Below are 25,530 nucleotides of genomic sequence, written 5' to 3'. Positions count from 1 at the left end.
GAGGGCACACAGCATGTTTAATGTCGGCGCTCTCCAGTTATACAGCATTATATTTTGATTTTCTATGAATTAGATTGTTGTCTGTTAGAGAACAGAAGAAAAAAGTGTGTTAAAAGTAACAATTTCAATGCAATTTGTAACAGAAATTGTGATTGTGGGAAAATGAAGTGGTGGATCTAAAGATTAAACCTTTAATGTCCTTTTTGCAAATGCAAGAGGAATGTCATGGCTGTCACACTGATGTCAGGCAAAACAAGCTGATAATTAGGAGATACAGTCATTTGCCCTGACATCCAGTACAGGTGCAAGATGTTTACAGGATTTGCAGTGGACAGCAGTGAGATAACTTTGTTTCTTAAAAAACATGTGGAGTCCTGTGTGAACACAAAACGACCATTAACGATTCATTGAGTATTAAACAAAAGTGATCCGGCCAAGATCTGAGAAAACATAGGCCACATAAACTAGATCTGTTATCTTACTTAATATTCACATCTTTGGGTTTTCTTGGTTTGGGCTTGACTAATAGGAGAAAATGAAATTGTTTCTATATGTGATGCATCCTGTGTACAGTATGAAGCTTCATTAAGCCTCAGTAATACATACTGTCAAAGATCTTTACTGCCAATTACTGCACCTACATGAGTGAAACACACACACACACACACACACACACACAGTGGTGTGCATCTTCCCTACAGCAGCAGCCTGCATCAGAGGAAGATGTCAGCCTGAGTGTGCACAGATGATCGAGATGATGGCCTGCCTCATTTGCAGACGGTGACATTTACATCGTGTCCCGCCTACAAGGCGTGGAGTTGTGTCGCCTTTCCAAAAGTGCTTCACTGGAGAGGGAGAGGAGGGGATACCGAGAGCATCATCGATGGCCGAGTGTGAGGGTGAATAACACGGGGCATCGACGTTAGCAGCCTTAAGGAGCCTTCAGTGAAATCACTCAGCCGATCATAGCAGAACCAGAAAGCATGAGGACATCATCCGAGCAGCCTCCGAGAGACAGGCAGCATCACGACTGACTGCAATGGAGGAGCAGACGGGGACTGAGCTGGAGGACTGAATACCACTAGCCGCGTCTTGAGGAATAACGCTGGTGTCGACTGTAAAAGCGAGTGAGTTTGCTGTTTAGTGTCATTTAGCGCTGTGTGCGTTAGCCGCCGTTTAATTCATCGATAATATGACGAGCCGTGATTGATTTCGCTGAGAGATCACAGGGCTGCAAACGCAGCCGTCGCCGCATCAGTCTGTGAGCCTCCTCTGGTTACCACAGCTTCAGCCCGGCCTGATCGATCACCTGTAAAAGGCCTCAAACCTTTTCATAAGTTAGGTGAAGGCTTCCGATACGTGAAGCGTTTATGGACCGTGTGAACAGTGACTGCAGACGTCTGTAGGATTACAGCTAACAGAGACAGATCGTGCCGACAAACCGTCCATCTACTAACATGCAGGCGGATGACTCTTTGCGTTTCAAGAAAAAAGACTGTAAAATTTGTCCTGATTAATCATCTTTTTATAAGAACATAATATAGCTGTTTTTCTCCGCTAACTGTGCAGTCAACTCCTCAGAAGCGTCGTAAAACCAGAGGGGGCGCCACTCCGCATATTCAACGAACTTTAGCTAACTAGCTACTGAAAAAGTTTCACAGCCGACATGTGGGAATCTTTTATTTTAAGGAGCCGAAACAGGAGCCCCAAACCACATCATAAGGAAAGTAAAATGGCGTCAGAAACATCCGGGTCGCCGTGAAAAGTATGCGGTGGGGGACTGATGAAGCTGGGGGGCTTTTTAAATGAAACTCACTGTGGGATTTCCTTTCAGGCTCGAGCTCCTTAGCTGTTGTTGCTATGCTACCCCCACCACCACAGCGCGTGCAGCCACATAACTGTTGCTAAGTGGTCTCAGTGAAAACCTCCCAGTACAGCAGCCCAGTAAGCAGTCACACAGCCACCGGTTAGAGGAGAGGGCTGTGAGGAAGGAAAGGAAACAAAAGCAGGGTGAAGGAGAGGAAACAGCTCCCATCACTCTCTCTGTTCTGTACTAGCACTGATTCAAGTCAACTCACATTAATTAGATAAGCCAATACCACAAATCTGCCTCAAGGATGTCTGCCAGACAGACCTGAGCCACGTGACCTCCTCTCCAGCATGGAGACCTGGATATAGGACTGTACAAGTACACAAGAGGCAAAGCTCAAACACACTATTCACACAGATTGGAGGAAGGAAGCAAACACAGACAGGGTGAAGAGAGGCTGAATCCACTGGAGGAAAAGATGAGTTCAGTTTGGATTTAAGACCCAGTGATGTGAGCAAGGAGACCTGCAGCCTGATGGCTTCTTTTAAACTGTGGGGACAGACAGGAGCCCTGTATCCTGAGAGAGGATGACTCATTGCATCACATGCAAAGAGACTGTGCGTTGATCTTATTTACATTGTCTTTGTAAGTCATTAGGAGCCAAAGCTCAAATGTGATTAATATGGTCAGATATTCTAGCTGCAGCATCCTGAACCCTGTGAAGACCTTTAGTAGCAGCATGCAGCAGGTCTGACAACAGAACGCCACTGTAATCAGGTCTGGATGAAACAAAGTGGTGAAACAGGGTCTCTGCATCCGCCAGGGACAGAAAAGACCTAATTTTAGCTATGTGGCTTAGGTGAAAGAAGGGCTCATCAAAAGAGAGGGTAGGATCAAACACCGCCCTTCTTGGCTGTCAGGCTTTGACAAATGGCATAGTGGTGGAGTGTGACTGTTCAGACTGGTGTCAGGGCCGATGAGCAGCAACAGAAGGCCTCTGATTTCATTGGGAATGACCATCAGACCTCACAGAGAAAGGATTCAAGCGTCAGGTGGGGAATCATCATTTAATTAACATTTGGTGTAAGCCATAAACCCATCGTACCCAGACGATGCTGGAGGATTTAATCATGTACCAGTGAGGCTTTGGTACACGGTGATAAGTATGAAAGTGAATTTGAAGGTGTTGTTGGGGCTGCAGCTTTCATTAAGAGGCCACGATGTAGAGCCAGCAATAGAGACATTAAATGGAACAGGATATTATTTGTGGAAGATTTCGGTGGCTTGTGTGTGGCACGAGGAACTTGGATGTATTTTTTATGGCTGCTCTGTGGCACACCCAAAAACAGCTGAGCTATAATTGATGATTAATTACACGTTTTTCCTGTTATCACAGGGTTGAGTTGACTCAACGTCGTCACAGTAGGAAAAGCTGAGGTGTAAATCCTAAAACTGGTGACGGCTGAATTCATTTAGCTGCTTCAGTTTCAGGGTCCTGGTCTTGTTCATGCTGGCTCTCTGTCCCACTGTCACGACTCACTGGGACGCTTGAATTGAACTGAGCCATTGTTAATGTTGTTATAACACCTGCGCTTTTCCTCGTAAAACGTGGGATTCTGCATTCTTTCCACATGCTGTGTGTGACCTTCACTGGCTTCAGTGTGAGCCTGTATTCTGTACATTTTCCATATTGAAGTTGTACCTGTTGCAGAGGTTTTCTTTTCTAGTTCTCTGCTGAACAAAAGCCCAGCAGCCATGTTTGATGAGATGCACCATGTCTTGGTACGCTTACTGTCCTATATCCAAAATAGCTTCAATGTACATGTTCCTAGTCAGGTTTTTGCTCAGATGAGGTCCTTTCTGGCTTTTCGACTTGAAGCATTTGGCTTTATATTCTCGATTCTTTTGCTCAAAGCTTTGGTTTAAGCGATGAGTCATTACTCACTGTGCTCTCAACATGTGAGTTTTTCATTAATTTCTGTCGTGGGTCTTTGTAAGCTGCACCAGGGACCTGACAGTGTTTTGAGTCCTTGCCGGCTCATAGATGAAAGCCAGATTACGTGGTGCTCTTTTAATTTGCCTCACGCTCCCCCCTGGGCTGTCACGATCATGACATTTGAGCTGATGATTAGTTGTCATACAAATAAGTGCAATCAATGATTTGTCTATCACGGTATAAATTAATAGTTAAATAATGCACATACACCTTAAGTATGGTCTCATATGTGCTGAAATAAGGGACCGTCCAGCAGGTCGAGACAGCCAAGCTTTTTTTTCCATCTTGTCTTCCTGATGTTGGAACCTTGTGGGTTTTTTTTTTTTTCCTCAACCAGCTGATGAAAACACCTTATTCTCTTTCTCTGTGTTGCAACATGTCTAACATTAGCCAGGTTTCCACCCACATAAGCAAAAATTTTAACTGAATTTACAGAAAATTGGCAAAAGAAAATGCAAAGTAATGTGCATTTCCATCCACCACCATTATGCAAATAGGGCAAGTTTAGCGCCTGGAGCTGAACAGTTGGCGGCAGCGAGACGACATCATTAAAAGAGCCCCAGTCAAACCTCGAGTGGCGTAAAATGACGCAGACGTAGTCAAAGAAACGTGACTTTTCTGTGAGTTTCATCCAGCAGTTTTTATACAGGTGAATGGAAATGATCGCGGTCATGTGTGACAGGCTGACTTCTCTCCAGTAGTTGTGTGTTAACCCAGTGACAACTGGTCATCTACAGGTGTGGCGCTGCTCCGCCTGAGAGTGAAGAAACGGCGAGGATAATCTAGCATTTTGAGAGAAAACTGACTTTGAAGGATGTCACACTTTTGGATTATAAGAAAACTTACTTAAAAATGAAAAAGAAATACACCTGTCTCACCTCTTGACTTGATGTTCATCATGTTTGACTGCATGAAGAAGTTGAAAAGTCAAACCTGAACTTTCATTTTCACTTTCATCCACTCAGAGCAGATATTGACATTTATCAATATTTGTAGTATAAAGAAACACACTCTGATTCTATTGATCGATGATAAACCCTAAATATCAATAGTCCTACATGCTGCACGGTAACATGCACATGCTGCTCGACCCCACAGGAGCTCAGCCGTGTTGCATAGATAAAAACAAAGCTGTAACACTGCTTCAAAGATGCAGATTAATAGCAGAACTTGTGGAAAACATTCACATAACATGTTTTGTTTTTTTCTGTACTAGAACAAACTTTTCCAGCAGGGCAGACTCGGAGATCACATGTTCTGTGGCGTGATTGACAGTCGGCGTGAAGATGCGGAGGCGGCGCGGTTTCTCGTGCAGATGGCTGTTCGGAATCTGAATTTAATTGGCGGTTTTCATTCTGTATCATTTGCACAATCCACCTTAATTTGCTGTAGCTGATGTTAATCACATATGTAGTCCCACCGGATCTCAGGCTGTTAATCTCTCTTAATTTGTGACAAATTGTGGGGAGAAATCAGTGCGACGACCTCAGAGTTGTTGAGCTGAAAGGATTCAGACTTGCTTATTATTCATAGTACCACAGCTACAATTTTTATTCCAACTTTAAGATGTTTTCTTCACGAGGAGCCAGAGCCTGAGTCTCTTATGTCAAAAGAATAAACTTGTGTTTGAGAGGAAAATATCCTTTATTTTACGAGTGATCAAAGGACAGCGGTGTCAGACGTCAGAGCCATTGCTGGTGTAACCTGACAGGCGAACGTATTTATAGAATCAGACAAATGTTCAAGCTGCTGTGGTGTAGAAATGTAGTTTATCCTGGTAAATCTCGAGGGAAGACGGGCGTCGTTTCAGGCTGGTTCAGGTTGTTTCACCCATAGCAATTTGGTAAGTATTAAGTCGAATGAGTAGCTGTATGCCATGCAATGTGATTTGTATCCGGAAAGCAGCCAGAATGCAAGGAGCCATTTGGAGAACAGCAGTGTCTTTTTCTTCTTCACCACACCAGCAGAGCCTGTCAGACAGCTTTTCATGCTCACGTCATGTCAGAGCAGAGAGAGATCTCTGTCTGCTGCTCAAGACCGGTCCCTGCTGTTGCTCCAGTTGTTGCACAGAACACTTTCAATTAGAGCCAGTGCACTAATAAGTAAAGCCGAGGTAGCATGTATAATGAAATAAGAAGGAACTGTTTCTGGGTAAATGAGAGCGTGACTTTTTTCCAGTGATGTGAGTGAAACAGTTGTAAAAACAGAATTAGTATAAATATGTGATCAGCATGAGAGTTAGCAGGAAAATGTCATTGGAGAGCAGATGGCCTGACAGTTCTGTTCCATTTTGTTTTAATTTGTACCGATCTCTGCACAGTTTTTGAGGCATATGGTACACACAATTTATTTATGAATTCATTACTCAAATGCGAAACGTGAAGAAATTCGGGGGATCCTGTGATAAATCTGTCTTTCTAAGTTCGGTGATAACAAATAGTGGTTATTATCCTGCTGTCGTCTTTCATGTACTCCCATAGCTCAACTGAGACTGGATTTTCAGGCTGATAATGAAGTCAGCACACAGAAAAAAAAAAACCTGATGACAGCCAACATGGCATTATAGAATGAATGTCTTTGGTAAAGAATTGTGAACCAGTTATGTGCTGACATCCGACAGTTGAAAAAAAAACAAAAACCTGTCAGCGCTGTCAGGTGGACAAGTATATTGTTTCTAAATGACCTCAAATGCATCTTTGGCATTTCAGTACTCCAATTTCTCATCATCACCCAACAAATATGTGTATAATTAACTAAAATCGTGCAATAATTTCAGCCGTGCAGATGCAAAGGCCCCACCATGACAAGAGTGGTGGTGCATATTAAGTTGTGTCTTTGTATTTATCCACAGCAGAAACACAGCTCGACTACTTCAAGCTGTGCGCGATGCAGCAGCGACTGGAGCACAGCAACTGCGGTCGGTGTAAGAAAGGTGCAACACAAATGGGGTGTGAAGATGTTTGGCATATTGATTGGCAATAATAATAACATGTCAACGCCGGCAAAGCACAGCAAAGCCAGAGCCTGGCAGGCAGAAGGCTCGACCCAGTCAGGATGTGTGTGGGTGGGTGGGTGGTTTTGTTAAACAGTCGTGCTTATTGATCCGTTCACTGACAGATTCAGTTCAGAGGAGACAAAATGCAGGGATGTGGAGCTTTTTTGGCTTTGAAGGAAAACTCGTTTTTGCAGTGACATGACGGCTGTGTGGGTTTCTGTGTTCACAGAGGAGCTGACACAGTGGTTTAAACAGCAGAGCTGTGAGAGTGATTGACCCCCTCAACACTTCCCCATTAGGTGACGTATAACCTTTAGTTCACATTATTCTGAAGTTAGTCGATCATAAGCCTGAAAACCAGAAACTCGCAGATGTTTTTACTCAGACAGGGTCCAAATATTTTGACATACTGCAGGAGTGGCGAATAATGAGTCATCAATCATTTATCATTTTAATGGTATGTATTTCCAGAGTTGTATTTAGATGTAATTCAGCGTTCGAGTGAAGTAAAAAGTGTTTAACGACTGATGTTACTGACTCAGATACTGTCCAGTAGGTCACTTTGTTCCAGAGCTGAAAGTGATGCCTGTTTTCCTCTGCAGGGTGCTGAAATAAGACAGCCATGCCGCCCCCGGCTGACATTGTGAAGGTGGCTATTGAATGGCCTGGTGCCAACGCTCAGCTTATAGAGATGGACCAGGTAAAACGTGACTTAAACGCATCTCCAGTTCGCCTCTGATAAACTCAGCCTCTGCGAGCTGTTAGTGGTTAAACCTTCAGAGAATCATTTGATTGTTAGATTCTGCAGCTTGAATTCATTTTGAATGTGAAAGGCAATGCTGACACGTGTTTTAGTTATGTTGAATAGTAGTAGGCACCTTAATGACTGTCATAATGAATAATTTCACGGATAATAGATTCAGGAAATGTAATTTTGCTTTTTAAAAGTTAATTTTCCACAAGCTCTTACTGTTGACATAAAAAATCGTGATGATTTACGTTTCACTTCAGCCCTTTAATGTTTGCATGTTTGCAATGTTTTTTTTCTTTCTGTTTGCAGAAAAGGCCTTTGTCCTCAATAATACGGGAAGTGTGTGACGGGTAAGCACCGCTCCTGCACATTGTAAAGTTTCCTGGTTTTGGTTGTCTCTTCCTGTGCTTTTACCAAATGACTGAATATTGGCAAAAGTGCATGTGTTTGTCTTCTCCTCTGTTTTACCTAAGGAGGTTTTATTAGATTAGATTAGATTCAACTTTACTGTCATCATCAGAGTGCAACACAGAGACAACAAAATGCAGTATTATTTAGGTCAAGTCTAGAAATGAGCTAACATTGCAATTGTTAGCATGTCATTATCAAGTTAATTCTTTTTTGGACAAACAAAACATTTTCTCTTTGACTTTAATAAAGCAGTTCATACAGCGTTGGCTCCATCTGCAAGTGCAAGAAACAGTGACAGCTCTGAAAGAATAAGAGCAGCCCAGCTCTCTGTGCTGTAAATGAGCACAGACGTTTTTACTCTTCAAACCCTCTGGGCATTATTTTTCATTACTCTTATCCTGCTTATTTGTGACAAAAGCTAACCTTTAGAGGTGGCTGTGCTACCCGTGGGCCCCGGCAAGACAACGGCGTGTCCAGGAAAAAGAAATGGGTGTGTGTGTGTGTGATACCTGTTCTTACCCTAATGTGAAGTGTGCGGTTCTTAAATCTGTCTTGAAATAAAATGTTTGCATGGCAATGATGTAAGAGTGAAATAAATGTGTGAATGGCAGCTGATGCCCTGTCCTTTCACAGTTTTATGACACACTTTTGTCCCCATAAGGAAGTTGAGTCCCCACAACATGACTGTAAACAGATTTGTCCCCACAATATAATACCTGTCCACACACATACACACAGGTGAGATCTGACTGCTGATACCTTACATAATTATTCTCATCCATTATTTTCTGCCTTTATCTGCTGTCCTTCCTTCTCGGGCTTTAACCTGTGATTTTGACCATCGCTGTCATCTTTGTTTTTGTTTTTTTTTTTACCTGTTCTTTTGTCTCGCACTTCAAGGACGAATGCAGCAAAGTATTATCCCACCCGTCCACCTCCTGGCTGTATCTGCCCACTGCCTCCCTTTTCCATTTGAAACTGAGAATTCTTTGCACTTTGCTGTTAACGCCCACTGAATAACTCTCCTCCACAATCTCTCACTTTTGCCACTCCTGTAAATGCAACTGCTGGAGGGAGCAATCTGACTCTCAACAACATTTTGTTCCTGCGTACGAGAGGAGCTGCAGTAAAACATTCTTCAGTTCATCGTACATTATGTCCCACTGCTGACTGACTAGGTGTCTAACTGCTGTTTTACTGGTTAACAGACCTTTTCTCTCTGTCCTCAGCTGGTCTTTGTCAGGCTCAGAGCAGTTTGCTCTGCGTTATGCTGATGGCCCTCAGCTTTATATCACTGAGCAGGTGGGCTTCACGCTTTTCTTCCTAAGCTTCTGGTCATGCCATTGTAAATTAGTGTTGAATGCGTAGAAACATTCCTCCTTTATTATCTTTTAGAGCCGCGGTGAAATCAAGAACGGGACCATCCTTCGATTAGCCATTTCACCTGTGAGTCAGCTTTGTTTATTCCTGCCTGCTGCTGTCTTTTTTTTTTGTATCTACAATGAGTAACTGGTGTGTCCCTCAGTTTTCTATTATCTTTTTTTTTGTGGGGACTGGAAAAGGTCAGACACCAGGCTTTTGTGCAGGTCCGTGACATAAACCTTTTGTGTCTTCCAAGTTTCCTCTTCAGACGCTCTTGTCTGTACCCAATTGGAGAGCACTGCATTTCAAAAGATGAAAGGAGCTGCTTTGCCATGGTTGATACTGGCATCTAACACACCCAACAATAATGTATGATAATATATTCTTCTTCATAAAACCCTGCCTCCAAGTGCACTGTGGGTGCACCTCACGCCTCCACCACCTAAACACCAGAAGTGCTCCTCAGTGCACTGTGCACTGGGCTGTTCTTTCAGGAATAATCCAGATTTATTACAAATTGGGTTTTAAACGTATTTAATGCAGGTGTGCATTGACTTTATTTTCTGTGCTGAAATTCCCAACAGTGGAGCCTCCAGTCACCTAAACACACTGAAATGTTTCAGGCAAAGGCAGGTAAAATTTGTACAACGCAGACTTTGTTAACATGTCGAGTTGAAGCTGTGGTGACAATTGAGACCCACCTCCCGTCACTTGAATCATTTCATGTGTGCTCCTTTTCTCTTCAGATTAATTCAACAAAAAGTTCTTGAAATGCAAAAACAAATTGTTGGATGACAACAAAAGATAAACTGTCACTTTTATATAGTAACAACAAACCTTTCATGCATACTTTAACGTGAGTCTTTTAAGATCATTTCTTGGGGGCATTTTTTAGCTTTATTTGATAGTGACAGCTGATGAGACAGACAGGAAATCAGACATGCAGCGTTCGATTGCAGCTGGCGACAGTTCAAATGCGGCAACACAGCGTGCACTTAACCATTCAGCCACCGCGGCACCCCTGTTACATGAGTCTTAACAAGACTGACCTTCATAAGTCAGTGAATTCATGGCTGAGGAAAACTTTGTCATGTTTTGTTGTGGCTGACAGGCTCGTGCTGCTCGTCAGCTCCTGGAGAGGATCCAGTCCCACGGCATCGACGCTCGCCTGGAGGCTCTGAAAGAGCTGGCCAAGCTGTCTGCGGACCCAACCTTCGCCACAGAGTTCATCAATATGGAGGGCATTGGGACACTGGCACGTCTGGTTGAGAGCGGCACCCAGTGAGCACAGATTGAGTTTTTCTCACAGCGATGACATTTTGTGCATTGGTGACAGACTGAAATATTATCTGTGTAAGAGCTACAGGCTCATGCTGCGTTCACTGCCGGAAGAGGTTGAAGCTTTGCCTCAGAAGCGAGGCTGCTAACTGCTCTGTGCTTCCTTCAGCTTCGGTGAAATGCTGGCCTTCACCCTCACCGCCTTCCTGGAGCTCATGGATCATGGCATTGTGTCCTGGGACCTCATCTCCCTCTCCTTCATCAAACAGGTACTACGTCCTCCAACAAAGGAACAGTTCATCTGACACGTTACAGTTTCAGATGGAGCCCGCTGGACAAATCTCACTGCTCAGAATTTCAAGGTCTGTCTTTTAGTTCTCTTGTCTTCATATACTTTTATTTAATTACTTTACCTTCCTGTCTTCCTACGTGCCACAAACGAGTGGGTACTGTTGCCTAGCAACTCCTTGCATTATGCGGGTGCCTTCAGTGTGTATGTGACTGCTTTTCTTCACCAACTTTTGTGTGACTTTTGACTGAGGACTCTTGATTGAGGTTTCTTTTACAGATAGACTTTCTTTTCATTCAGAGTGGGATTTTAATCTTTTATTCATTATAAGCTCTTGCTGAGTCCACTCAGAAACTTTCTGTTGAACTGACAAAGAAATGCACCATTTATATGCTTCTGTGTTATCTCCATGTTTCTTGCTCTTCTCCTCTGTCCTCCCTCAGATCGCAGGCTACGTAAACCAGCCGATGGTGGATGTATCCATCCTGCAGCGCTCTCTCGCCATCCTCGAGAGCATGGTGCTCAACAGCCACAGCCTCTACCATCGAGTGGCGCAGGAGATCACCGTGGGACAGCTCATCGGGCACCTGCAAGTGTGAGCACACACACATGCACAGGGGCTTCACGCACTCTGATATCGGGGGGCGCAGACTAGTGAATGTAGCACTGTGGGGTAACTGAAGCAGTAGAATATTAGAAATTAGCTGCAGTGTTTGGCTTGTGGCACCGTTTAAAGGGTTCAGGATGCTTAGATGACCCCAATCACGCATCAAGGAGGCTGTTAATCTATTTTTTTTCTTATTGTCAAAAAAGCAAATCCAACAATGCACTTGTCTGTCTCTCAATCCTTTCCTCCCTCTCTGTTTGTGTCTCTCAGGCCAAAGCCTGAGAAGATCAATTTATTGTTGGATTTGACAGATTTAACAGCCCAATTCGAGTGTACGTGCAATTGTTCAAAGCCGTTGGTGTGAGAAAGTGTCGTCTAAGAATCCTGAACCCATCCCAAGAATCAGTAGTGATAAATGTAAGATGAGTTGTTATGTAGCGTAGTGGTTAGCCTGGAGCTTGAACTCTGTGTGGAGGCTTGTGGAGCACAATGCTTCTAACTGGTTGTTGCGTTGCTTGATATCCCTTCAGGTCAAACCAGGAGATCCAAACCTACGCCATTGCCCTCATCAATGCTCTTTTCCTGAAGGCACCAGAGGACAGACGGCAGGTCAGTGGCCAGCACCCACAGCACAGTGTGCTGTATTAGAGAAGAGGACACACAATAGATAGACATAACCAGAATACTAATAATGTTCCATCCCCACATTACACTCTAAAAAAAGCCCGTACCTAAGAGACAGACATTTATTCATTATAGTTGCATGTTGTTTGCTGTCAGGGCGCTGCAGATATTGCCTCACCCTGGCTGCTAATGTCTGCAGCAGCAGGTTCGTTACTTAAACTAATCTATGAATAGACGTCTGTCTGCTAGCTGTCATGTTGTGGATTCTGTCTGACAGTCATCGCTGTAATGACACACTCACTCAAAATAGTGCTCGCTCTCCTTTGAAGTTTGCATGTTTGTTCTGCTGCAGTCATTTCAGAATAGCTCAGCGAGGTAGGCCAGTCACCCAGCTGTACCTGAAGGATGACTTGATTATTAAGGATTTATTTCTAAGCTTAATTCAGTCAAAAGTGCTTATTTCTGTCCATCGCGAGGATTGGACTCGATGCCTGCCAGTGGTAGTGTGTATCATATATCATCATAATGTGCAATGATGGGGAGTGTGAAAATATCCACTGAGATGATTGAGTGAATCCTGGCATTGTAGCAGTGTAGGCAGGATTTAACAAATGTGCCTTGAAATTATTCATATTCGTCCACATATACTGAAATATGACATTAAGTTCAGTTTGATTTCACAGAGTGTGACAGAAACATCCCAGATGGATGTGTTCTGATTCTGAAATGTCTTTGTAGCACGGCCAAATGCACAGAAGCTAAAGGAGTGAGTGCTTCTTTGGATGTCTGTCCACTATGTGACTCGTCACTGTCATAGCGTCTCATGGGGCTCCGCTCACCCTGCAGTGATAACTTCTATCCCAGCTCACACAGTGCGCCAGCATCCTGTTTCATACACTGTCCTGTCCTGTGTGTGTGTGTGTGTGTGTGTGTCTCTGAGAGTGTGTCTTGTTCACAGTGACGTTTCTCCGTGTTGAACTTTGAGTTGTCACAAGTTAAATGATGTGTCACATGTATTTTCAGGTTTTTACCATAGAAAAGTGGAACACTTCAAAGCCTGGCTCTATTAAAAAGCGTTTCTGTACCACACCTGGAAAATAATATCTCGGGAGTTAAATTGGAGGAAAATACAGAGAATGAAAATTAACAGTAGAAACAACAGAATAAACAAAAAATACTGCTTTTTTGTCTCTCCAGTCTGCATCATGAGACACGAATCTCTTTTCCTTTTGCGTATCAGCTGTTCCAGTATCTGATAAAATGCCGCACACTGACATTACATTGCAATTGGTGTATGAATTAGTCACAGTAGGTGTTGAAATGAGAGCTGAGGATATGCAGGAAAAGAAGGACAGAGATCAGTGTTTAACAAAAAGCTACATCAGTGCTGCTGCTGGATTTTTTAATATCGCAAAATAACTAAGTCCAGTGGAGGAGGTAGTAACATGTTGAGATATCACTGTTACATTGAATTTAGGGCAAATTCAGACTGAAAATAGCAAAATGTTTGTATTTCAAAGTTCCTCAAATCCTCCAAAAAGTCCTCACTCAGTTTTTGAAGTGTTTCATGAAGGATGAAATACTTTGTGAAAATGAGGTGGAGTGATTTTTTTGTGTTTTTTTCTTTTTCTTTGGCCATATGACATATAACAACATTCATTTCCAGCAGCTGTTGGTGACCACTGGAGGGCAAACTGTTGAGATAAATACAGCAGAGGGACACACAGCACACACTGTACTGCTGAACTGATCACTTGCAGTAGTACTCTGGGTACAGCCGCTGTTTAAGATTCAGATTTATGGATATTTGTCCTCACACTTGTGCAGTTTTTTTTTGTATTTTTCCAAGAAGTTTTAGTGTAGCAGTAGAACAATAGTCATGTATTACACTATGCATCACAGACGGGTTGTGTGTCTTCCTCATTATTGGACAGTCTGTTTTTACAGTGAAGAAAATCTTCTGCAGATCAGGTTTCCTTGATAAACACGTCCTCTAAGCGAGCTACCAGGACACCAAAAATGGTGGTTCCCTGTTTCCTCTGTGGGTTGATACAATTTCACAGTTCTTAGGCTTGTGAAATCCTTTCAAACCCACTTGGATAAGCCAATAAACGCGTGGTCGTCTGTTACGTCATGTAGGGCATGTGAGGTTTTCAAGCGGCTACGTGTCGTGACTCCTTAAAGTCCTTATTTGACATTGTGTTGTTTCATGTTCTTATTCCGTTGCATGCTGTGCTGGTGATGTATCCCTGTATCTCATTGTCCATGTGTGCACTCTTTGTTTCCATTGCTGTTACACCCACGTCCCTCCTCCCTCCCTTCAACCTGTAGGAGGACTATACTAACCCGCTGGAGCAGCACCTCACTGTGAGTACACATCCTTCAGCATCTCATAGCATCCTCTCCACCCCACAGTCCCTCTCCTCCTTTTGCTCTCTTGCTCTTTCTGTGCCATGGAAAGCCACCGCCTCATCCATGCAAATTCAGATAGAACCATAACATGTTGCAGCAGCAGACAGACTGTGTCCACAGATTGGAGTTAGGCCATGCTGTCATGTTTTACCAAAGGTGTGAAGGGCACAAAGTCAGTAATCTACACCAATGCTGGAAATGTAGCTTGTGAGTGTTGTTGCATTGCAGAATTTGTGTAAATCTCTCAGTTGGTGTAGGTCAAGTGAAGTTACTTCAGTGCACTTTCTGTGCAGTAAAGCATCATCCCTTCATCTGAGCTGTGTGTTGAATTGATGTAGCTTTTATTTTTCCTCAGGAGATGGCGAGCACTTTGGCTCAGAAACACCTGCGATCCATCATCCTCAATGTGAGTATCAAGGCTCAAATGCAGAAAACAAAGTATTTTCTGGCAATTTTAGCTGCACATCAGAGTTAACACCCGGCTCTGCAGGCTATGAAGCTTTCAGAAGGCTGGGAAATATCCAGGCATGAACACAGGATTTCAGCAGTTCCCATAGATTTTGCTTGAAACTATTTGCTATCAAAACACCAGAAAACTTTCTGTGTGCAAAATATTTATGTTCAGCCGACTTTGAGACTCTCTTATGTTTGGGGTTGGCGGCCATTGGAGGCTGGAAGTTTCATCCCAGAGACCAGCAGTTCAGAAAGTGGAAAGACTTACTCAGAGAGCCGTGACACGGAACCAGCAAATGTGAGATGGCACGAAGTCCGTGAAGTGGAACAAAATCCGCTCTGAAAATGATTCCTTTTGGCACCGACTCTTCTGGAAGTGCCTGACTGAACGCGCTGCAAGTGTCTGCTGCCCTCCTGCTTCCTGGAGCACGGAGACATTGTGAAGCAGCCCCAGCATTGTGTGCTCTGAGTGTGTGTTCTGTTAGCGAGACCAGTCAAACTCTCACAGTGTGTTTCATGATGCCACGTTATTTTTTTGTGGTCATTTTTAGTTTAATTTTTTGTTGCAGTTGGTAATTGCACTGTGCATCACATGCACAGACAAGGTTAGCACTGGCAGCTGTCTCTCTGTCTTCAGGTGATTTTCCAAAGGTTACAGACCGTCTTTAGTTCCCCATGAGTGGAGGAGAACAATGCATTAGGCTTTTTCTTTTTTCATTTGTTTCACGGGTAGATTTGTTTTGTGTGCAGTCTGATTTGATGTGACTGAAACAGATGTTGTGCTCTTAACCTCACGCTTGTCTTTTCCAGCATGTTATCAGGGGAAATCGACCAATCAAAGCAGAAATGGCACATCAGCTGTATGTGCTGCAGGTACTGACCTTCAACCTCTTGGAAGAACGAATGATGACCAAGATGGACCCTAATGACCAGGTGAAAATGTAGATTAATGACTTATCTGTATGGCAGGTCATTAGCTTGTGTATTTCCACAATGCCACCAAAAGCCTTTTACATGTAAACGAGCATAAGAAGTCATCTGTGGTACATTCATTGCAACTTAGAAGTCCTTGTTTTTGTCAGTTTGTTTACAGGGTAGATGTGACCTTTGCACCTGCATACACAAAATGAATTTACTGTATCTCACACAGTATAAAAGTTTAAGAGTTTCACAGACAGGAACATGCTATAATATCTCATGTATGCATCCTCATATTTGATTCAATCAGATCAAATCCAAAAAAAGTCTAATATCACTGTCGAAAATCTTCTTCCACCATCTGCTGACCACTGATTCACCCAGCTTTTGGGGATTTTCTTAATTGTTTGCTGCTATACTTGTAATTAAAAGTGTCACTATTTATGCTAATAACATGTGGGCTTGCTTCAGGCTCAGAGAGACATCATTTTTGAGCTGCGCCGGATCGCTTTCGACGGAGAAAATGACCCCACTGGCACGGAAAAGCGAAAGGCCATGTACACCAAGGACTACAAGATGCTGGGGTTCACTGTGAGTCTCCTCTGCAGATCTCACTTTCCTCTGTTACACTTGTAAAACCAGCTGTATAAATAAATAAATCCTGTTTGAAATGCAGAACCATGTGAACCCGGCCATGGACTTCACCCAGACTCCTCCGGGGATGCTGGCTCTGGACAACATGCTGTACCTCGCCAAGGTTCACCAGGACACGTACATCAGGGTCAGTTTTGGCCTCAGGCACGACGTCGATCATCTCACAGAGGTGGACAAGTCTTTCACACCTAACATGTCTTCTCACTCATGGCAGATTGTCCTGGAGAACAGCAGCCGTGAGGACAAGCATGAATGTCCCTTTGGCCGGTGTGCCATCGAACTCACTCGGATGTTGTGCGAGATACTCCAGGTTGGAGAATTGCGTAAGTAGATCTGTGTTTGATGAGAGCTGTAGCTGTTCTGCAGTGTCTTAAAAAGTCATCAGAAGCTGTGATATGATGCTCAGTACTGCAGTCCAGATTAGTGTGTGTGTGTGTGTGAGAGAGAGAGAGAGATGGAGAGAGAGGAAATGCCTCTCACACTGACTTTCCAATTGAAATATTTTCTTTTGTGCAGCAAATGAGGGCTGCAACGACTACCACCCCATGTTCTTCACGCATGACCGGGCATGGGAGGAGTTCTTCTGTGTCTGCATCCAGCTGCTGAACAAAACCTGGAAGGAGATGAGGGCCACAGCTGAGGACTTCAATAAGGTCCAAGATCAATGCACTTTCACAGTTGTCTTTAACACATTCACCTCTATATGAATGAATTAACTCCACCATGAGGCTCTTATGTTTGGCTTTCACTGAAACGTCTCAACCGCAGTTGGACTGATCGCTGTGGCATTTGGTGCACACGTTCATGTCCCTCTCAGGATGAAATGTAATAACTTCACTGATCCTTTAACTTCCTCATCTAGTGCCACTGTCGGTCATAATTAATACTTTGGTTTATAACTGCACCTGCGAAACTAATGACATTCCCATCAGCCTCAGCTGCCAGTTAGCAGTCACACTAAATTCCCAAAAGTCATGTTCCACATTATACCTGCTAAACATGTTAGCATTTGGCTTAAAGCACTGCTGTGCCTAACAACAGCCCCGCAGAGGTGCTAGCAAGGTGGCTGCTGTTAGCATGATGGCTGGCACTAATTAGCTTAAATGAAAAATAGTTTCAGCAGGTTGTTTAGAGCTCGTAACCCTCATTACCAAACATTCACCATCCCTCCGGGCGGAGTTTCCTCACTATGAATGTGAGTAACATCAGGCCTCACATTTAAAGACATTTAAAAACGACTGCAGCTGCTGCATTCGTCTGCTGTGTGACTGAGCAGCCCACTGAAGCAGACAGCTGCAAGGTTTTTGCTTTATTAAATAATACATTGCAATCATATTCTAATGTTGTCTATTTCAATTCAGTTCAAGTATTTCAAGTACTTTTCCCGGATAATCACATTTAGGTCAGTTACTGCTCATGCAGACATTAATGGTTACAGAATACCTGGGAATATCTAATATATATTTTAAATATTGATGACTTTAGATGGGGAAAGATGTCTGTCAGCAGAATGAGCTTCTGAATGGGGAAATAATGGTTCTGTGAATCACAACTGTAACGATGTTCATGGTTCACTAAAAACCAGTGCAGGAGGATCTGAAAACTGGTGACAGCAGTGTTTCTACCAGTTTGTCTGGTATGTTCTCATTCCACCATTCTTCACTTATTCAGTGTGTGTTTAACCCCTGAGCAGGTGATGCAGGTGGTCCGTGAGCAGATCACCAGGGCTCTGGCCATGAAGCCGTCGTCTTTAGACCAGCTGAAGAATAAACTGCGAGGCCTCAACTATTCAGAGATTTTGCGTCTGCGGCAGTCCGAGCGAATGAGCCAGGATGACTTCCAGTCTCCACCTATCATGTCAGTCTGTCTACACTACCTCTGACTGTACTGTTGTAGTCTTAACCTGGTCATTTGTATTCTGTACTACAGTCTTAGCCATTTAGGATTTCAGCCTTTTCTTCTTTTTTCAGCAGCAGAGTTAGTTTGTTGCTGCTTAATTAATCTCAAATCTGTGCCTATAATAGGAAATAGTATAGTATTGTACATGTTTGCTTGCATGTGTGTTAGTCCCTGTTGCTCATGCGGTGTTTGTGCTGCAGTGAGCTGCGGGAGAGAATTCAGCCCGAAATCTTAGAGCTCATCAAGCAACAGCGACTCAACCGGCTCTGTGAAGGAAGCTGCTTCCGTAAACTGGGGAACCGCCGAAGGCAAGGTACATGCACTTATCAATACAATCACTTACTCTACTGAAGGAGCGACTTGATTATGAGCTAAGCATTGTGTTCTCTCTTTTTTTTTTTTTTTAGAGAAGTTTTGGTTCTGCAGACTCTCACTGAATCACAAAGTGCTGCACTACGGGGATCTTGATGAGTCACCTCAGGGTGAAGTGCCTTTTGAGCTACTCAGTGACAAGAGTAAGATACAGTGAAGTCTTTTTTTCCCCAACTCATAAACATTTCATAACACACATGATGACACATTCACTAGCAGACCACGCTGCATTTGTCAGTAGGCTGACCTTAATAAGCTTCTCAAATTATGAAGTTGTTTCTTTTCTGTTCCTCTTAGTCCCCGTCTCTGATATCAAGTCCGTGGTGACTGGGAAGGACTGCCCTCATATGAAAGAAAAGAGCGCTCTGAAGCAAAACAAGGTAATATGACTTTCATTTGTTTTTTATTGTCATTCCAGTCACACGGTTGTTCTTTCATTCTTTGCTGCCGCTGAGTGAAGCCACACTGTGTTGTTTGTCCCGTTTGCTTCTCTCAGGAGGTGCTGGAGTTAGCCTTCTCTGTCCTCTACGACCCTGATGAGACACTCAATTTTGTTGCACCCAACAAGTATGAGGTAAGCTCAGCAACAGTGAGGCTTCAAGGGACAGTTCACCCCAAAAACCAGACTTTATTTATTTCCTCTTGCCTGTAGTGCTGCGTATCCAGCTGGATTGTTTTGGTGTGAGGCCAGGATTTATGGAAAGAGACAATGCTTTTAACTTCTTCAGAAATATGTCTAGATCTAGACAGATAAATAGCACTACAGCTCAGAGGGAAGATAATGTAAAATGATTTTAACTGTCCCTTTAAAGCTTCACGATTCAGTGTTTTTATATGGACAATGGGTCAAATATGCATAATTGGAAAGGTGTTGCTTGTAGTGACGAGGCCACAGAGAATTATCTCCCAACTCTGCAGATCGACTCAAAGGAGCATTTTAGCGTCTTTCAGCTCATTGTTTTGGTTTCCTTGTCCTTTCACTGTTTTGGTTCTCTGTCTGTAGCTTTCATCAACCACGCTTCCATCTGCAGCACACAGCGTTTTTCTGCAGCTAAGCTCTAAACCCACAGTGCACCACCTGCCTGATGCCAAAATGCAGACAGTCAGCAACAAGCTAAATTGGAGCATATAACAGCTGAAGAGCTAGATATTCCCCTCAGGATTTGGTGGAGACCAAATCTGAGGTGATTGGATGGTAAAATTGGACCTACATTCATCAGATGGTACAAAATGTGAGCAAATGAATTCAAATGTTGCTCCCATGTTTGCTTTAACAACTTTATAGGGTGATAATATGTCAGTGTTGTTTTTGCTGCCCCCCAGTGGTCAAAAATATTATTAATGCTCCTTTAACTAAAGAGCTTGGAGCTAGAATTATTTGTGTGACCACGACAAAAAGGACGAATGTCTGCTCAGTCAGAAACATGCTGATTTACTTTAAAATCACATTTGCGTGAATCTGCTCATCCAAACCCACAAACTAACCTACAACTTGTTGAGTATTATCCCAAAGCACAATGTATTACAGCTACTGCGATTGATAACTCTGACGCACTTTTCTCAGCCGTCATCTGTGCGTGTGCATGTGTGTGGGTGCGTGTGTGATGTTTTGGGAGCAGTACTGCATCTGGACTGACGGCCTGTGTGCGCTGCTGGGCAGAGAGATGGGCAGTGACCTGACACGCAGTGACCTAGATACTCTCATCAGCATGGAGATGAAGCTCCGCCTCCTCGACCTTGAGAACATCACTATCCCAGAAGCCCCACCCCCTGTGCCGAAGGAGCCTAGCTCATATAACTTCACCTACAACTACAGCTGAGATGTGTGTGTGTGTGTGTGTGTGTGTGTGTGTGTGTATGTTTGCTATGCATGTGTGTGTTTGTCAAGGATGATCTTTTGATGAATTTAGATGCAGATGTGCGCACCAGAAAAGGTTACTTTGAATTTTTTATTTACTTTTCAGGACTCTGGAGACTTCTCTCCAGCCGTGTTAGTGACGCTCTATTGTTTGTCAAGAAGGAGAAATGTGTCTGGAGCTCCACAGGGAGTTCAGAGGTCAGGGTCCACTACAGAGCAGTGCTTGTGGAGCTGGTAGAGATTCAGCGAGTGAATCAGTGCAGTCTCCAGGCAACGTCTCCATTTGTATTTCCCATTCTTTGCTATTGAAAGCTGTAAACCTGTCTATGAAGTGAAGGAATACTGCGCCTGATGGTGAACATGGATGACGAGCTGCACGACTCTTCTAATTCGTCTGTACTCGAGTGTACTGCGATCAGATTTTGGCTCAATTGGTCACTTAAGACATGCGTGTGGTCTCCATGGCAACAGAGGATGGAGGGCCACCATTTCAGTTTTAAAGCTGTGTTCGTGTTGGTTCCGTCTGTCCCTCCACATGAAGGACGGACAGGGAGACGTCACACAGAGGAGCGTGAGTGGGCTGAGACTTTGGTGTGCTCACACACGCCTGAAATGAGATTTGTGTTTTGCTCAGCATCACTCCAGTAGGAGGCAGAGCTGATGTCACAGGGGATCGAACTTGATGCTGCTTAGACAGTTTAGAAGAAGATGTGCTGAAATTCAGTGAAGAAAAACAAGTGAAGCAGCATAATTAAAAAAACAAGTAAAGCAGAAGCAGATCAGGTGTGAAGAAAATCCCTGTTTGTTACTGGTATCATGTCTATCATACTGGGACACAAAAGCCTCAGACTGCAGCTGTGTTCATGGTTAATTAATCTGCACATTATTTTCTGTGAACAGAAAATAGTGGAAAAAATACCACAATTTCCCACAAGTTCATATATTTAAATAGCTTGTTTGTCGGACTAATGTAAACCCAAAGAAATTCAGTTTGCTATGATGGAAGATGAAGAAAACCAGCAAATAGTCATGTTGGAGAAACTGGAAACGGAGAAAAGTTACTTAAAAAATCAAGTGTTTGTCAACATTTTCAGTCTGTGGATCAGCTAATCAGTTATTACACCAATCATTTCAGCTGCACAAACATGATGCTGTCAGCGTATATCTGTCAGCTGTCTGTTAACTCAGTATTCATGCTGCTTCAGATTATTTGACACAGACTAAGACATGTTTTCATAGCCTGATAAACAGTGAGTAAACACTGTATCCCATTGATTTGAACCTGTTCGTATATGGTGTGTGAAGATTCTTCTCAAGTCGCCCTTGCCTACTTTATGTGTCTCTGAATGTGTATTTGTGTGTCTGTCTGTGTGTGCAGATTTTCAGATGTAGTGTAGGTTGTTTCTGTTGAGAGATGTAAGGAGTAATATTTGATGAGCGTGATGCTCATGGGCGTCGGGGCCGGAGCCTCTGACATCCGACACGTTAAAAACATCAGTAATGGGAGCCTTTTATGTTGAATCATAGCCGCTGCATTGCCTTATCAGTCATACACTCGCTGTACAGTTTGAGTAACAGTAGCATGTATGAGCAGTCTATAAATGGCTTTTAACACACAGAGTTTTAGCAGATATAAAGACATGTTTAAGTGTTTAATAATGCTTTTGTTTTTGTCCTATAAAGCATTTAAAACTGCTGTATAAACCAGTGTTAATCAATGTTTGAACAGTATAACATGGTTATAATAATATATAATCATATATCTTCATTAGTTAACAATTAGTCATATGTTGAGTTACAGTATAACCATTTTATAAAGTCTTATAAAACGTTTATTAACTGTTTACATGAACTGTATACTGTGTACAGCAGGATTAACACTGCAGGTATATTGAAAACTACTGAAAATGTGTGATGATATATGATTACTTCTATGTTATAATGAGTTATTCAACATTTATGAAATGTGTCATAGGAGGAGGAATAGCTGTTAACAAAAGCCCAGTTTCATACAGGACTGGTGTTACCTGTGGACCTCATGTGGTTTATGCAGCACATTCCCACGTGAATCCTGTACTTTACTCCAGTTTGCTGGCATTATGTAAATACACATTCGCAACTCGTTTAGATCCACTAACAGATATGACAACCTTTTGTTGCTCCTAAACTTCTCTGTCATCACTCAGTTTAAATGACAATATAGCTGATCTCACAGAACGGCTGTTGAGTGCTGTTCAGCATATCATTACCCCCGATCATATTTCATACTTGTTCAGTTTTCTAACAGAAAACAGATGTTAAAATTTTTTTTAAAAAAAGCCCAAATCACAGAGAAGCCAATTCGCCCTCTGTGTTTGGTGAAATATGGCAGATTCGCACGAAATCCCACCAAATACTAGTCCTTCGACATTCATAAACACTTAAATTTGTTCTTTATATCTGCTATAGCTACATTGTAGCGTGTTATAAACCATTCATTACTTGTTTATATACTTCTTATGAATGCTACATTGGGTTAAAATGAAGTGTTACCTAGTTTGGAAAGATTACAGATACAGTGGTGTTTCTTTTCCATAAACTTACCTGACATTCCAAGAGTGTTTGATGCCCTGATGTTTGAATTAGTCGGCAGTTTTGAGGCTTGAGTTCAAACTTATCGCGCTGCACAAGCAAACGGGTGAATAGAGCAGCTCTGTTGACCTGCTGTAGTTAAGGTGCCAGAAGCACGACCCTCCAATGAACGCCAGCAGGTCAAAACCAGCTGAGTGACACCGCTGTGGGCGTCAGAAACATCTACTGCTCATGTATCATGTGAGCATACAGTATTGTGTCCTTTGTATGCAGTGATAGACACTGTACTACTACTGCTTGATGTCATTTTCTTATTTCCATTCTGTCATTTTTGTGTATTTTGTTCAAGTCACTTAACGTCCTGCCAACTTCTAAACGAGTACTAATCATTGCTGTCATTTGTCAATGCAGAATAGAAGTATATTTTTGTAAATGACCATACAATCGTAATCTGTGAAGAGAATGGCTATCGAACTAACATAATATTTCCACTCTGTCGCGCTGTACTGTACATTCAACATGCTCATTACTGTGGACGTGTCACACTGAAAAAAAAGAAAAAGTTTTTGCTCTTCACATTTTTTTGAAGTCACAAACACATTTTCATAGCACAAGCATCTCATATTGTTTAGGAATGACACCCACTCCAGCACCTAATGATGATGTCAGTGTTAACGTATCTTATATTGCTAATGGGAATAATTTAAAAAACGGCATTACTGTTGATGCTTTTTGTGAAAAGGAATATATTTGGAATTTGTTTTTGTTTTTTCAAACAAAGTTTTTCTGTTCAATTTGTAACTGATGTTGGAAATTTTAAGGGTTCCCTGTGAGGTTTTGTAGTAGTAGTGCCATGGAGTTGTTTCTTTAAGAGGTTTGCCATTTTGTTTGTCTCGTGCACGGGCACAATGGCGCCCATGCACATGCACACGAGTGACAGAATACCCTTCCCTGCCAGTGGTTTCACTGATCAGCAGGTGGCGATAACTCACCAAGATGCATAACAATGTCCCATCAAAGGCAGGGTAGAAGAAGACTGCAAGGCAGTAAACATGGATGTAAACAGCACAGGATTTAAAGTACTTTAAAAAATGGCTTTGCAAATGCGTCATGAGGAAGGAAACCCCACACATTCGTTTGACCTCAAGGATACATGTGTTGCATGCAGTGTGTTTTAGTGAGTAACACTGACTGTAAACATGCAAGAAAACTCTACAGGGAACCTTTAACTTCCTAAGAGGGTTGTTTTATATTCCCAAATGTCATTGAACCCTTAAGCTGCTCTCAGAAAATCACAACTGCAGCTAAAATATATCAATAACACGGTGAGTCGAGGATTGTTGCGTTGGATGTACTAACAGTATGACTTGAAGTTTTCGCATCTGGTACTCTTTTACATGACTTGCTAAACTATTTATTTACACTTGCTACTAGTGATAGTGAAGAATGACATGTTGTTAGTTAAGAAATAACAACATAAAATCTAAATATGGTATACATATAGATCATTGTATGTATATACAGTATTGTGTTGCCTTATTGAAGAAAATGTATTATGTTTTGTGTGAATAAATACAAAGTCTAACTACTGTTGGAAGTTTGTTTTACTGACCAGTTTTCCTTGTCTGTGTCTTTGATTAAAGACCCAACTTGTGTGCATTCAACCACAGAGATTAAGGTATGTTCAGATGTGTGATTCAAGAGTGTGAATCTGAGTTTTAGATACAAAAATCAGGATTTGTGTTTCTCAAAGATAATAAATGAAAATATGAGGCTGTTTTTTAAAAATTAGCTTTTGCAAATGTTTTATTAGGAAGGAAAGCATTCAACACAGTCATTAGAGCTAAATGTATTGATTTGTATTTAATAAAACTCTGCAGGGCGCCTTAAAGTAAAGGGAGCAACAGCACGACGTAAAAATACCTCATTGCAACTCTAATTTAAAATGTTACCTATATGTAACTCGTAAGTTCAGCTGTCTAATTATGTAAAGTAAAAATACACATTTTCCTCTGAAATGTACTGGAATCAGAGTATAAAATAGAATAAAATTGAAATAGTCGAGTAAGGTACAAGTACTTCAAAAATGTATTTAACTTCAGTACTAGAGTAAATGTAGTTGCTTACGTTTGACCACTGAGAATAACGTTGTGTTCAGTGTCCTGACAGTCAGTCAGTGATAACAGGCTCCTTATGACCCCTGTGTTCCTTACTGTGATCACAGACTGTGACTTCAGCTCCAACAAATATAACTAAAGGATGAACATGCC

The 25,530-nt window shown here is 42.4% G+C and overlaps 1 protein-coding gene across 5 annotated transcripts; it reads left to right on the top strand.

Annotated features, from left to right (window-relative positions):
• Positions 1-848: 848 nt before the first annotated feature.
• Positions 849-24,849, top strand: LOC143335930 (engulfment and cell motility protein 2). 5 transcript variants are annotated; one of them, XM_076755655.1, is made up of 23 exons: positions 857-1,127; positions 7,031-7,100; positions 7,404-7,501; positions 7,862-7,902; positions 9,193-9,265; positions 9,359-9,409; positions 10,437-10,606; positions 10,773-10,872; positions 11,336-11,481; positions 12,030-12,108; positions 14,455-14,490; positions 14,891-14,941; positions 15,799-15,921; positions 16,378-16,497; positions 16,583-16,687; positions 16,775-16,883; positions 17,077-17,213; positions 18,254-18,417; positions 18,660-18,772; positions 18,867-18,974; positions 19,129-19,211; positions 19,328-19,405; positions 20,451-24,849. In XM_076755655.1, exons 3-23 carry the CDS (start codon positions 7,424-7,426, stop codon positions 20,649-20,651), a joined length of 2,166 nt encoding a protein of 721 aa, XP_076611770.1. In that variant the 5' UTR covers positions 857-1,127; positions 7,031-7,100; positions 7,404-7,423; the 3' UTR covers positions 20,652-24,849. The 5 variants fall into 5 exon arrangements, with proteins under 5 accessions (XP_076611787.1, XP_076611770.1, XP_076611753.1 ...); XM_076755638.1 differs by having other exon boundaries at positions 988-1,127; positions 11,336-11,487; XM_076755672.1 differs by lacking the exon at positions 14,455-14,490 and having other exon boundaries at positions 849-1,127.
• Positions 24,850-25,530: the final 681 nt, after the last annotated feature.

This window comes from Chaetodon auriga, chromosome 2 (genome assembly GCF_051107435.1).
Source record: "Chaetodon auriga isolate fChaAug3 chromosome 2, fChaAug3.hap1, whole genome shotgun sequence".
NCBI classification, from domain to species: Eukaryota; Metazoa; Chordata; class Actinopteri; order Chaetodontiformes; family Chaetodontidae; genus Chaetodon; species Chaetodon auriga.
This window is presented reverse-complemented; position numbering and strand designations above follow the sequence as displayed.